This window comes from Mytilus californianus, unplaced genomic scaffold (genome assembly GCF_021869535.1).
Source record: "Mytilus californianus isolate M0D057914Y unplaced genomic scaffold, xbMytCali1.0.p SCAF_4, whole genome shotgun sequence".
NCBI classification, from domain to species: domain Eukaryota; kingdom Metazoa; phylum Mollusca; class Bivalvia; order Mytilida; family Mytilidae; genus Mytilus; species Mytilus californianus.
The window spans coordinates 44,609,311-44,621,668 of record NW_026262690.1 but is presented as its reverse complement, the minus strand read 5'-3'; the positions used below and the strand labels follow the sequence as shown (position 1 = coordinate 44,621,668).

Sequence of the window (12,358 nt, the reverse complement as noted above, 5' to 3'; positions counted from 1 at the left end):
TCATAATAAATGATTGTTTTTCTTATTAATAACGATCACGTGACGTTAATGAACAAACCCATCATCGATATCAGGATAACTATTTTGTACACCAGATGCGCGTTTTGTCTACAAAAGACTCATTAATGAAGCTTGAATCAAAAATGTTAAAAAGACCAAATAAAGTAAAAGAGTCCAAGCCGAGAAAATGTTTCAATCTGGATGATATCGATAACTTTTCTGCCTCATTACACGATCGACTGTAATCTGTTTTCACGATAACACCCAAACTTGAGACATTTGAAATAATCCATTTTTAGCCATTGAGTTTGGAAAAGAACCATAAAAAAGAAATTAATTCCGAAATCGACTATCGGCTTATAAACGCAGATTAGTTCGTCTGCTAAATGCATTGTACAAAAATGCTATCTGAGTAATGTTTTTGTCAAATCGATAATAGAGAGGAGTCTTCAAATATCACTTGTATTACTCCCCTTGTCATGATAACATGTATTTATTGGGTCTATTTTTTCACCACTAGCATACTTGGCCAGGTGAAAGGTAATAAAGTACCTGTGAAATCATATATTTTCAAGAAAAACATCTTATGTTGAAATAATTACTTTGGTCATTTCATATATATATATATATATATATATATATATATATATATATATATATATATATAAACGCCTAAAAAGTGTACAAAACAACACCAATAACATAAAAAAGGAAACTTTAAAATTAATGTAATTATCTATAAATATTTCGGATAACAGATATCCTTCATCAGTATGATTATGATGTAAAATGAATCATATCCATCTATTCTGATTAAACTATAACAATCTTGAAATGTATACAATAAAACAGTTAAAACCAAACATCAAAGAGACGCTTGTACAATTCTTAAATTTCAAATAATGACTTAAGTTATATAGCTATTTACAACAGAGACTGCAAAGATATGCTTCAAATAAAAATAGTAATGTGTGATATGAATTGGTACATTTCTAAAATTTCACAGATGACGACAGTTAAGATGTTACAACAACGATAGCGTGGAAATACATTTCCAATAAACAGCACTGACTGATCTACGCTGGTATAATACTTCAAATTTGACAACAGTAGAGTAGTTACAACAGAGGCTGCGTATTTAAATATCCAAAATAAATAACAGTTTGATAATGATTAAAACAATAATAATAAATTTTAGCAAAGGTTAAATAATTGAACGTGACTGCGTTCTTGTTCATCCCTCTATAATGAATAGAATCAAGCAAATTTAAACTGGTATAATTACAAAACATTTAGGAGTTGACAAAGGTAAAGAAATAGAAATAGAGACTGTGTAGTAATAAGTAATATAACCTAAATGTAAAGCACTGCGCGAATTCGAACTACATCTTTTCATTTATCCCATTTGGTGTCAAAATTTTTAATTTTCTTATCCAAAATCTTTCCCGAGTGAGTCTATCCTCCCTAGACCAAGCAGTGTTGTGGTCTATGATTGTAATGATCAGTCGATTGAGATCTGCCTTAGTGTGTCCAGGGGATCTCAAATGTCGACTGGCAGGGAGGTCTGGCTTGCATTCATAGTCGCTACGATGGCCGTTCATTCGTTTGTGAAATGGCTGTTCTGACTCGCCAACATACTGTGTACCACATTTACACTGTAGAAGATACACAGCATTTGTAGTCTTGCAATTAACATTGCACAATATGGTGTATTCTGTACCAGTGGAGTGACTGTTAAAAGTCTGGATATTCAGTATTTGTTTGCAAGTCAGACATCGTTTGTTTCCACAACCCTTGCAAGAGCCCACACACGAAGAACCTGCTTTAGAGGATAAATCAGCTCTCCCCAGCAAGTCTTTAAGGCTTTTGGGCCTACAGAAAGCCAGTACAGGTGGCTCGGGAAAGATCTTGGATAGTTTAGGATTTTTTTTGATTTCATTATAATTTTCGCGGATATATATATATGTGATATCATATCCTCGACAGACTTATAAAGTTATAATCAATCTTAAATTTTAATAAAACATACCAATAACACTAATATAAACTGAGTCATCCAAAAGTAAAGAACCTTGCACAGTTTCCTCTATTTACAATGTGTTATATAGACCAGTATTGACCTTTTTTTGAGTATTGACAGAGGCATTAATAACCGGGAGTGGTATTAACCACAATTCCTTAAAGTGATAGCCTGGGATCCTAAACTTTTTCTCTTTTAAGGTGAGAAGGGTTCCTTCATTTCTGCATTTTTTTTATTTGTAGGTCTTTAAAGGTATAGGTAAACGTTTGGTTTTAGGATAGTTTGAGGTGACATCAATTTAAAACTTTGTTCATATGTTTCATTAGGAAGTAGAATTAAGGATGGAAGTAGAATGTTTCATATATATGCTAATTTAGGGTTTTGAAGAAGATATCACGGTCCACTGAACATTGAAAAAAGATAATGTGAGAGAGGTCATGGTGGTCTATGGCCGCTAATTCTTGTTTTTATACTACATCAACCGTGACCGATATGTTCACTAGGTACTATAAAGTAAATCTTCTTCTTTGTAATATTCAGAAATTCATTCATCTTGGAGCCTCTAGTCTATATAATTATCTATATAAACAATCCATAAGTTAATTTCACAATATCATTCATTCACAAGTAGAGGCAAAATTTTAGTATTAACATAACAGTATTTGAAATATGCGTCAGTCATAAATATAATCATAAACCGACGTTTTCCGTTAACTCGACAAGTGTTTCTTGAAAGAGTCCATCAGATACACTTGAGATCAAAAGTTCGGAAAATCAAAATTACACATTGTTAAACACCGTTTAAACTAAAAAAAAATGAAAATAAAGCCAACATTTATTTACAGTTTACTTGCCTCAATGATTTGAAACCTTGGCTAAAATCAAGTCTGTCTTACACTCCAACATCTTTAATTGTACTTCAAAGTAGTTCCTTCTAGCTATATGATAAAAAAAAAAATATTTTGATAGGTGCCCTGCGTCTGCACCAATACCAGAATGTACTGCAGAACAGAAGGCATTGTTAGAAAAAGATGAATATTGTGGAATGTTGAATCCAAAAAGAACTGCTGGAGGAGAGTCACCATTTGCTGATTGTATTAGAAAGGATGTGAAAATGGCAAATGAACTGTATGAAGCATGTGTAATAGATGTTTGTATGTTCCTAAATGTTCCGTATAAAAAGGAAGCATTATGTCTTGCCTTAGATGCAATGGCACAGAATTGTAGGAAGAATAACTATGATTATAAAGAGTGGAGACAAATAAGCTCTTGCGGTAAGTATGATTTTACTACTATTATGTATAACGGTAATAAAGGCAGGCATGTTAGTTTTTTCGTGAGTGTACTGTTTATAGATGAATATGTCTATTTAGTATTGCTGTTAAATCATGGAATGTATATATAGGTTAATATTTGCACTTTTCATACTCACCATCAATTTATCAGTTTATAAACGAAATGTAACTACGTCTTGAAGCTAACGAATTTGGACGAAAACAGCTTTGTAATTTTCCTTTGCTGATTTACCGTCTTTGTTTTGTCGTAGGTACAACTAGTCAAACTTGTAAAATGCTATGATTATTTTATGTTTTGTCATAATAGAGCTTTTTTGTATTTTGACAAAGAAACAAACGAACGTAAAGGGAGCATGTATTAAAATCTAACGATAACACTTAAAGTCTATCCAATAATTTTCTATTCTGAATCAAAAATATCTTTTAAAATTTAAGCATATCGCAAATAAAACACGCATTTATTGTTTTAAAATAAAGAAAAATAGTTTAAAATACACATATGTTCGATACGATGCTTATGTTAACCACGATTAAACACATTTGCGCGGGATTTGTTCAAGCATGTTTTTTAAATGTTAAAACAGAGACTTATAATACTTTTTTCTTTTTTAAACCATGACATTTTAATGAAATTCTTGCAGTATGATATTCTAGATTTAACGACAAAATTCATAATCATTTTTTATTCTTTAATGAGTATGTCATTAACAAATTGTCAACGGGTATCATCAAGATTTGCCAGACAAAGAAACTACAATGCATGGAAAAATGTATTAAAAAACCACGAAGGAAAAAGATTTTGTGAAGATTTTTTTACCAATCATTTAAAGGTCAAATGTTAAAAAGAAAATATTACGACACATGCAATTATATGAAGCAAATGTGAAACAGAATAAAAACTTTACTCCCCTTTCTTGATATTAAATGGTAGTTGCCTTTTTATTCCACAAATACATTTAGTCTGTTTTCAACTAGAAATATCTTAAGTTAATGCTAGATGCACGACTTATCCCTTCTCATTCTCTTTAAAGTCAGTATTGAGTTTGAAATTATTTATTACTTGTGGACCAATCAGTAGTGCATCTATCATTTACAGAAGATGTTAACACGAACGAACATGTGAAATCCCATGTCAGTTCAAGGGTAATAATTCCACACACAAACACCCTTTACAGACAGCTTTGATTTAAAATTTGATAAATATTCAAAAAAATGACAGTCAACCAACAAATATATGATCATCAACCCAATGCAAATAGAGTTCAATATGAGTAGCCACACTGTATAACAAACATAAGTGGTAAAAAAAAAGACAAACACGCAACAAATAATACTGGGAAAAAAAGGAAACTTAGACAGATCAGGCGTAACCCACTACTAAATTCGCCCTCGAGCTCTTTGGACTAGATATAGATTAAATAATTATAGACCTTGTTTTGTTCATTTGCATACATGATTAAACATATGGATGATTGAACGAGCCCTGTAATATATTTTGGGTGTAATTTTTTTTCAATTTTACTATTTTTGGGGGTTTTAAAATTAACATTTAAGGAAGAATTATTTATTATTTTTATTTTTTGTTTGGTAGGGTGGACAATATATTTGCATTGGCATTTTCTTAGGTTAGTTAATGGAAAGAAGTATTTTTTTTTATTTATTTTACTTTTTTTGGATGGGAAGGGTAGTTGAGCACAAGTTTTTAATTGATATTTTTCTTCTTCTGACCAGTCTACGTTTAGAAAATTTTGTTGATTTATCTCCTTTACCTTGTTTTCTTTATATTTTTAAATCGTATGTCAAGAAATTTCAAGTTTGACATATGTCGTTCCATCTAAGTGCCATGAGAGCCTTGATGAAGATTACATTAATATGTAAAATTTTAGGAATAATTCAAAATAAAGAATCCCTCAAACGGGTCTTACATATGATTCGTCAAGTGTACGTTCCTTTCGTATAATTGTAAGAAAGCTCTATTACATCGTTGTCAATATAATGGAATTTGATGCGACTGTCATACAAGTGAGAGGTTTAGTTAGCTATAAAACCATGTTCAATCCACCATTTTCTACATAAGAAAATGCCTGTACCAAGTCAGGAATATGACAGTTGTTATCCATTCGTTTGATGTGTTTGAGATTTTGATTTTGCCATTTGATGAGGGACTTTCCTTTTTGAATTTTCATCGGAGTTCAGTATTTTTATGATTTTACTTTTTAGTAATTAAAACTATATCGTGTCAGTAGAATCTTATTGCATTTAACTAAATAATTTTAAATTACTTTACAATCCATTAACTTGCCACATTCACATAAGTGATTGATTCAAACATTTATGTTGTAGAATTGAAATGTAAAGAAAACTCACGTTATAAGTTCAGCTCATCTTGTCCAGCAACATGTGATAACAAAAACCCTACTGATGAAGATTGTGATTTACCAGCTCTGGAAGGCTGTGTGTGTGACGAAGGTTTTTATCTAGATGACAACGAATGTGTTGAGGAAAGTAAATGTGGATGTATTGCTGCTGATAATGAGTATTATAAGGTAATTATGATTAATTCATTGACAATATAAACTGGATATTCCTGTTTCTATTTGGAATATTAGATGAAGCATTGATTGATTTGCTTAATTTTTTGCAGAATTTTAGAAATCAGATTTAGATTGGAATATGAAATGACGAAAAATAATTTTTGAAATTAAAATAAAAACTGGCCTTGAAATTATTGTTATTTTTTCCCTTACTCCCTTAGATAATATAAATTTACAAGGCCAAGCATAGCTGATTTTTTTGTATGAAATTGTTTTTGTCAAAATATTAACAAAATACAATTATAGAAAATCGAATCCATTTATATATAGTGAGCAGTTTTTGATTTTTGTTTTGTTTTGCAGGAAACAATATTTCACTGATAATGATACAAAAACTTTATTATCTTTATGCTTTACAAATATGATTATATTTCTTATAGATACAAAATAGGATTTTTCAATAATGCTCTGTTATTTATTAACTTCATCATAACATTTGACCAGGTGTGTTTATCTTGGATTATCATATTACACTGTTCGGAATTTGCAATGTCTTTCCTCTTATATAGATAATTTTAAAAAAGCGCACAGTAGATCTACCAAATTAATATTTTAAAATATTACTCTGTATAAAGGTTTGGTACAGTTTTCCACTCGCAAATTGTTCGCTAATTTTGTGTTATATGTGTTCATCTATTAAAAAAAGCTGAGATTATTTTTTAAATGGCGAGTCAACTGTTTTGAATGCAAGTTAATTGATGCTACTCTAAAACGACCTTTCATTTATTATTTTTTAATGTTTGTTAATATATTACTATAGATTAATGCTATAAGACGTGAAAACGACTGTACACTAGAAGAGAAGTGTGTGCCTGGTGGTGAGATGGTAGAAGTTTGGAAAAATGATGGGTGCCATCAAAATGGATGGTGTGTTGTGAAAAATGGCAATTATGAATGTGAATGCAAATCTAATTATCGTGGAGATGGACGTGAAAAGTGTGATGGTAATGATAATTTAGTATAATGCTTATATGTCTGTTTAGCATATCTTATTTTGTATTCATTTAGAATAGCAAATATGGTCAGAGCATACATATCTATTCTTCACTTATAGGGTCTTTGCTTCGGCACTAAACACATTTATTTAAAAACCAGTTGTTGGCATGACACGGGTTATGTTCTTCTCATATATGTTATGATGGTATGATACTAAACCCCTAACGGGAAGGATTGTGCCTGATATTCATATGATGAAGACATAATCTTTCAATCAGTTTAATTGAAGTCTGGAGCTGGCATGTCAGTTAACTGCTAGTAGTCTGTTGTTATTTATGTATTATTGTCATTTTGTTTATTTTCTTTGGTTACATCTTCTGACATCAGACTCGGACTTCTCTTGAACTGAATTTTAATGTGCGTATTGTTATGCGTTTACTTTTCTACATCGGCTAGAGGTATAGGGGGAGGGTTGAGATCTCATAAACATGTTTAACCCCGCCGCATTTTTGCGCCTGTCCCAAGTCAGGAGCCTCTAGCCTTTGTTAGTCTTGTATTATTTTTAATTTTAGTTTCTTGTGTACAATTTGGAGTTTAGTATGGCGTTCATTATCACTGAACTAGTATATATATTTGTTTAGGGGCCAGCTGAAGGGCGCCTCCGGGTGCGGGAATTTCTCGCTGCATTGAAGACCTGTTGGTGACCTTCTGCTGTTGTCTGTTCTATGGTCGGGTTGTTGTCTCTTTGACACATTCCCCATTTCCATTCTCAATTTTATTCCTATGTGGCACTAGTTTAGAAACTTGATGTTTAAAATCAGCTAGTTTTTTCTAAAGAAAGAAGTAAAGGAGGTGAACATCATTACCAAATTTTCAAGACACTATTCTTTTCCCTTACCTGTTTAGTTGTCAAATACAATAACCACTCTTTGAGCAAAAAGTTTTAATGTTCTTTGATCATCTTTTTTAGGTAATATAAGCATGATAGGTTGTCGAATGAACTTATATAATATCTAGAAGATTAAACAAGATGAATGTGCAGGTTATCCTATGACCCTTCTGTGTTCATTATTGATCGCCTTCTTATTGTCGTGATGAGAAACAACAATAAAACACTTATCCTTCGCAACATGAGTTTTCACTAGTATGTCAAGAGTTTTTGTCTATAATTCAGTCAATCGACAAGCATGTACTTATCTACAGATATATACCTCATGTGAACCATACAAATGTAGCACATTTTGTGTGTTATTGTTGCAGATCTTTAAAATAGAAGGGAAATTTGTTCATCTCAGTAACAGGGTTGGCGTAGTTGAAAAAAAAATCCGGAATAACTGACATCATATCTATCGATGAATTAATTACTACATTATATATTATTTTCACTAACCTTACCATGAACGGTACCAATTTTAATGCACTGAATGCGTATTTCGACAATAAACCGAAGAGTTCTGCACAATTGCCTTTTAAATATATTTTATCCATATCAATTCAAAATTTAGAGGAATTCAGTTAATATGTTGTCATTCTGTCATAGTCTTAAAATTTATCTACGAATAGTGAAATAAACAGTCGAATTTCCAGACTGAGTGCTTAAAGAAGACGATCGATCTCAAAATGTCATAAAACAAATTATACGGCCTGATAATATAAGATAGGATACATATCATAGATATTGTCTTGTTTATCGATTAAGAGTTATATCTGACATTTCGGATGATTATCAAATCTTTTTGGCTTTGATTTTCCAAAGTCTTTTCCCCGAGGTAGTCTTTAAATAGGAACACCCAAATTATTGAATTGAGATTGGAAACGGGAAATGTTTCAAAGACAACAACAACTCGAGCAAAGAACAGGCAAAGGCCATCAATTGATCGTCAATGCAGCGAGAAAATCCCGCACCCAGAGGCGGGCTTTAGCTGGCCCCCAAACAATAATGTATAATAGTTCAGCGAAATGGACGCCACACTTAACTCCGAAACAAATACATAAAAAAACAAAAACAAAAACATAACAAAGACTGTTTTCTACTTCACACTTCAAAGAAAACATAAGACTGGAGCAAAGAATAGTCAACACTTCTCTGGAAAAAAGATATCGAAAAAAACATGCAATACAGAAAACATTGCACAAAATTATATAATTAATCAACACAACCTTTAAAATCATAAAGTGTCTTTCATTTTAAGAAATGAACGATTATAGCCTTACTAATAATAAACGATAAATGTAATATTAAAAACATCTCTTTACGTTTAAAATGAATATATTTGAAATATATCAAATAAAACAGATAGTAGTAATGAACGAAAACACGCCCTGAAAATCATTGAGATCTCCTGACTTCTCAATCATCTCCAAAGGCCAAGTAATAAACGTTTAGTATGTTTTGTCCTATAAGATCTTACACTATATATATATACACAAACAGATGGTCATCATGTGGTTAAAGAAAAACAAAACTCAAGTTTAATTTTGTGCAAAAAGTTTCAATTGTTTGCAATTTATAGACAGATATTATATCGAGTCACCCGAATAGAATACTTAATAGTCCAACCAGCAATTGGCTATAATGAAAACTTTACCAATAAAGTAAATAAGAAAATTTCAATGTCATAGTCAGTGGAATTATACAAAAAAAAACATTTGTAAAAAATGTCTCTTCAGGGCATGAACAAATAAAGTATCTATAAATGATTACATTTCATTTAAATACTTGCATCTTTATCAGAATCACATGTTTCTTCCAACTGTTTGACCAGCTTACGGCGGATAAAACGCCCGTGTGGGAAATCAAATTATAAGTATGATATCCCTTATGATCTTTTTTATCAATCTCATCAGGTATTTATTATTATGAATACACTAGTAAATAAACTTACCTAATTCTATATTTATTATTTTACTCTGAAGAATGGGAGATCCACAACATTCGGAAAAGATACTGGACAAGAAAAGTGACTAATGTGTTCTCTAGTTACACCATGTGGTGAAAGGGAATTAAGATTGAATATACTTTATTGAGTTACTGTTTCGTCTTTTTTGGATCGGCTCATATCTGCTTTTGTAGCAGTTCAGTGTTTCTGTTGTTCAGTTATAAATCCTCTTATAGTTGATTTGTTTCCCTTGGTTTTGGTTTGTGACTCGGATTTGTTTTCGCTTAATCAACTGATGACTATTGAACAGCGGTATACTACTGTTGCATTTATTTAGTTCAAAGTTCGATTTATAGTTTTTTGAACTTTTTTTGGATTAAATAGAAAATGAAAGGATATGGAGTAAATGTACATGGGACAAAATCGCACACAATACATTGAAAACATAGAAAATTATCAATGAATAGGGCTTTTATTCCTGTTCTTCATCTTGACAGTTGATGTAGGGTCTTCAACAATGAACGAATCATTCATACCCTACAACAAGGTCAAGACGGCCCCTAGCTTCGACTTAAGCGGTACTATTGATAAAAATAAACCACAGTTCACCTTCTTGCTCCCCACCCGCCTCGGAGTGCCAACTTCTGCGATGCTTGTGTACGACGGTTCTCCAGTAGAAAGCACCAGAGATACAAGAAAAGTGAAGTATATACTTCGGAAATGTGAAATAGGTTATGTACTAAATTATTGTTTAACTTTCTGACATTGTTTAAACCTAATTAATGCCTTCTTCTCTTTTTGTAGAAATTCCAGCACGCTGTGTAAAAAACGAGAGAGTTAGTGCTAAGTCAGGTCGTTGTAAACGTCATAGAAAAAACAAAAAGGTTGTAAAATGTACAATAAGGAGTGCTGATAAAATTATGAATGTCGAAATAGTTTCACCTTTAAAAAATAGAAACGAACAAACTAATAAAAGAAGGGAACGAAAGGGAAAGAACAACAAAAAGGGGAAAAAAGGAAAAAGAGAAAACAAAAGATTAAAGCAGAAAAGAAAAAAAAATCGTCGTAACAAATGTAGAGTCGTCGGAAAACTGAAAGGAAACAGGTTTTTCACCAGAGGAAACTGTAAAAAAGCGATATTTCAAGTCACATATTTATCAAAAGGTAAGAACAAATATCTGTTTGCAATTTGAAAAAGGTGGTTGATTGTAATACTTTGAAAATGTATATATATATAGGAATTGAAGGCGATTTCTTTTTAAAGAGAAAAGAAATTGACAAGTTTTTGTATGATGTTTTTTTTTGGAGGTATGATAAGAACCGTTATGTCGCCTCTGAAATGCCAAATTAGTAAACTTTTCAAAATTATATTCCTTTTATTCATAAATGAACGGGCTAATAAAATCTGCATATTTAAGTGAAGAAAAGTCACTTGTAATGTCCCTATAACGTCATAAACATGTCGACATTTACGTATGTACGTATATTTACTTGCTATGTCTTATATCTAAAAAATAATTACAAGAACTCAAACTGAGGCTATTTTGGCAGTTTTGCGGTTTTGCGCTAAACGTATGAAGTTTTAAGTTCCAGAGCCAATAGGAAAGACAAAATTGAAAAATGCAAATACTGATACTCAACAGACTAATGTCTTGTGAATATCTGAAGGATGCTATTTGATAGATTTATAATGCATAATGTTTTTCGAATACAATGGTAAATCAGTGGTTTATCAATACTTCTCCGTTTGAATAGGAACATCTTATTTCGGCAGTTACAAAGTACTTTGTTGAAATCGATGTAATTTTGAATCAAGACGCCACAGTTGCGTTGATATAGTTAATAGCCTTTTGATATTTACAACCAGGTCACCCAATAAAGGTAGATTAGACACTTAATCTAGTTGCAGTTTATTACGCATTTTAAAGTTAAGATCCATCAACAATCTTCAGTAAGTCCAGTACCTCCCCAAAAAAACAAAAATATATTCTAAAGTTAAACAACTATATTTTTGGGCATTAAACATATAATGAAGCAACGGATACTGCTTCTTTAAATTGTTTTGTTCACTACCTCTAGATAAAACATGAGTCTGGTTGAAAAAGGTGTTACAATATGAAAAGGCAATCGAAATTATTAAATCGAAGAGAAACCAAAAGCACCATGGAAAATAACAAAAATCGACAAAAAGACTATGTGTTCCAGAAGGATAGTTGTTTTGCGGTATCCCATTTCTTGTGAGCGGATAATTTCCGAAATTCGTCACATCTCCAGACTCCATGATGACCGTTACAGAACTTGCCCAAAGGTTTCATTAGCAGATCCTGCTCCACATTTTCCAACCATCGTGTTGCTCATTGCAAGTATAAAGTAGGGGTGAAGTCTCATACGGTGGTGACGATCCAATAAAAGAAAACGCTGTGCCAATAGGAACAAATTCGTCGTCATTTGTGATACAAATTTTCAATTACGGTCAACCAAATCAGGTAACTGCTTAGAAATAGGAAGTAGACAATTCAAAATTTGAAATCATCACGTTTGTCGTAGAATTTTTTTTTGAAATCGTAAAGTGAAGTTTTAAAAATTTGGAAGATGTTTTTTCGTTTCGTCTTTGTGAAGGAAATTTTGTATGAA

At 31.7% G+C, this 12,358-nt stretch overlaps 1 protein-coding gene across 2 annotated transcripts in view; it reads left to right on the top strand.

Moving 5' to 3' along the window:
* LOC127738077 (uncharacterized) overlaps positions 1-12,358 on the top strand; it is a 258,304-nt gene that overhangs the window by 44,244 nt on the left and 201,702 nt on the right. The window contains exons 17-20 of one of the 2 annotated variants that reach the window (XM_052249165.1): positions 2,990-3,294; positions 5,659-5,861; positions 6,670-6,853; positions 10,529-10,888. In XM_052249165.1, the coding sequence (XP_052105125.1) occupies positions 2,990-3,294; positions 5,659-5,861; positions 6,670-6,853; positions 10,529-10,888 (1,052 nt within the window). The remainder of the gene's footprint in view (positions 1-2,989; positions 3,295-5,658; positions 5,862-6,669; positions 6,854-10,528; positions 10,889-12,358) is intronic. The other variant, XM_052249164.1, reaches the window with a different exon arrangement.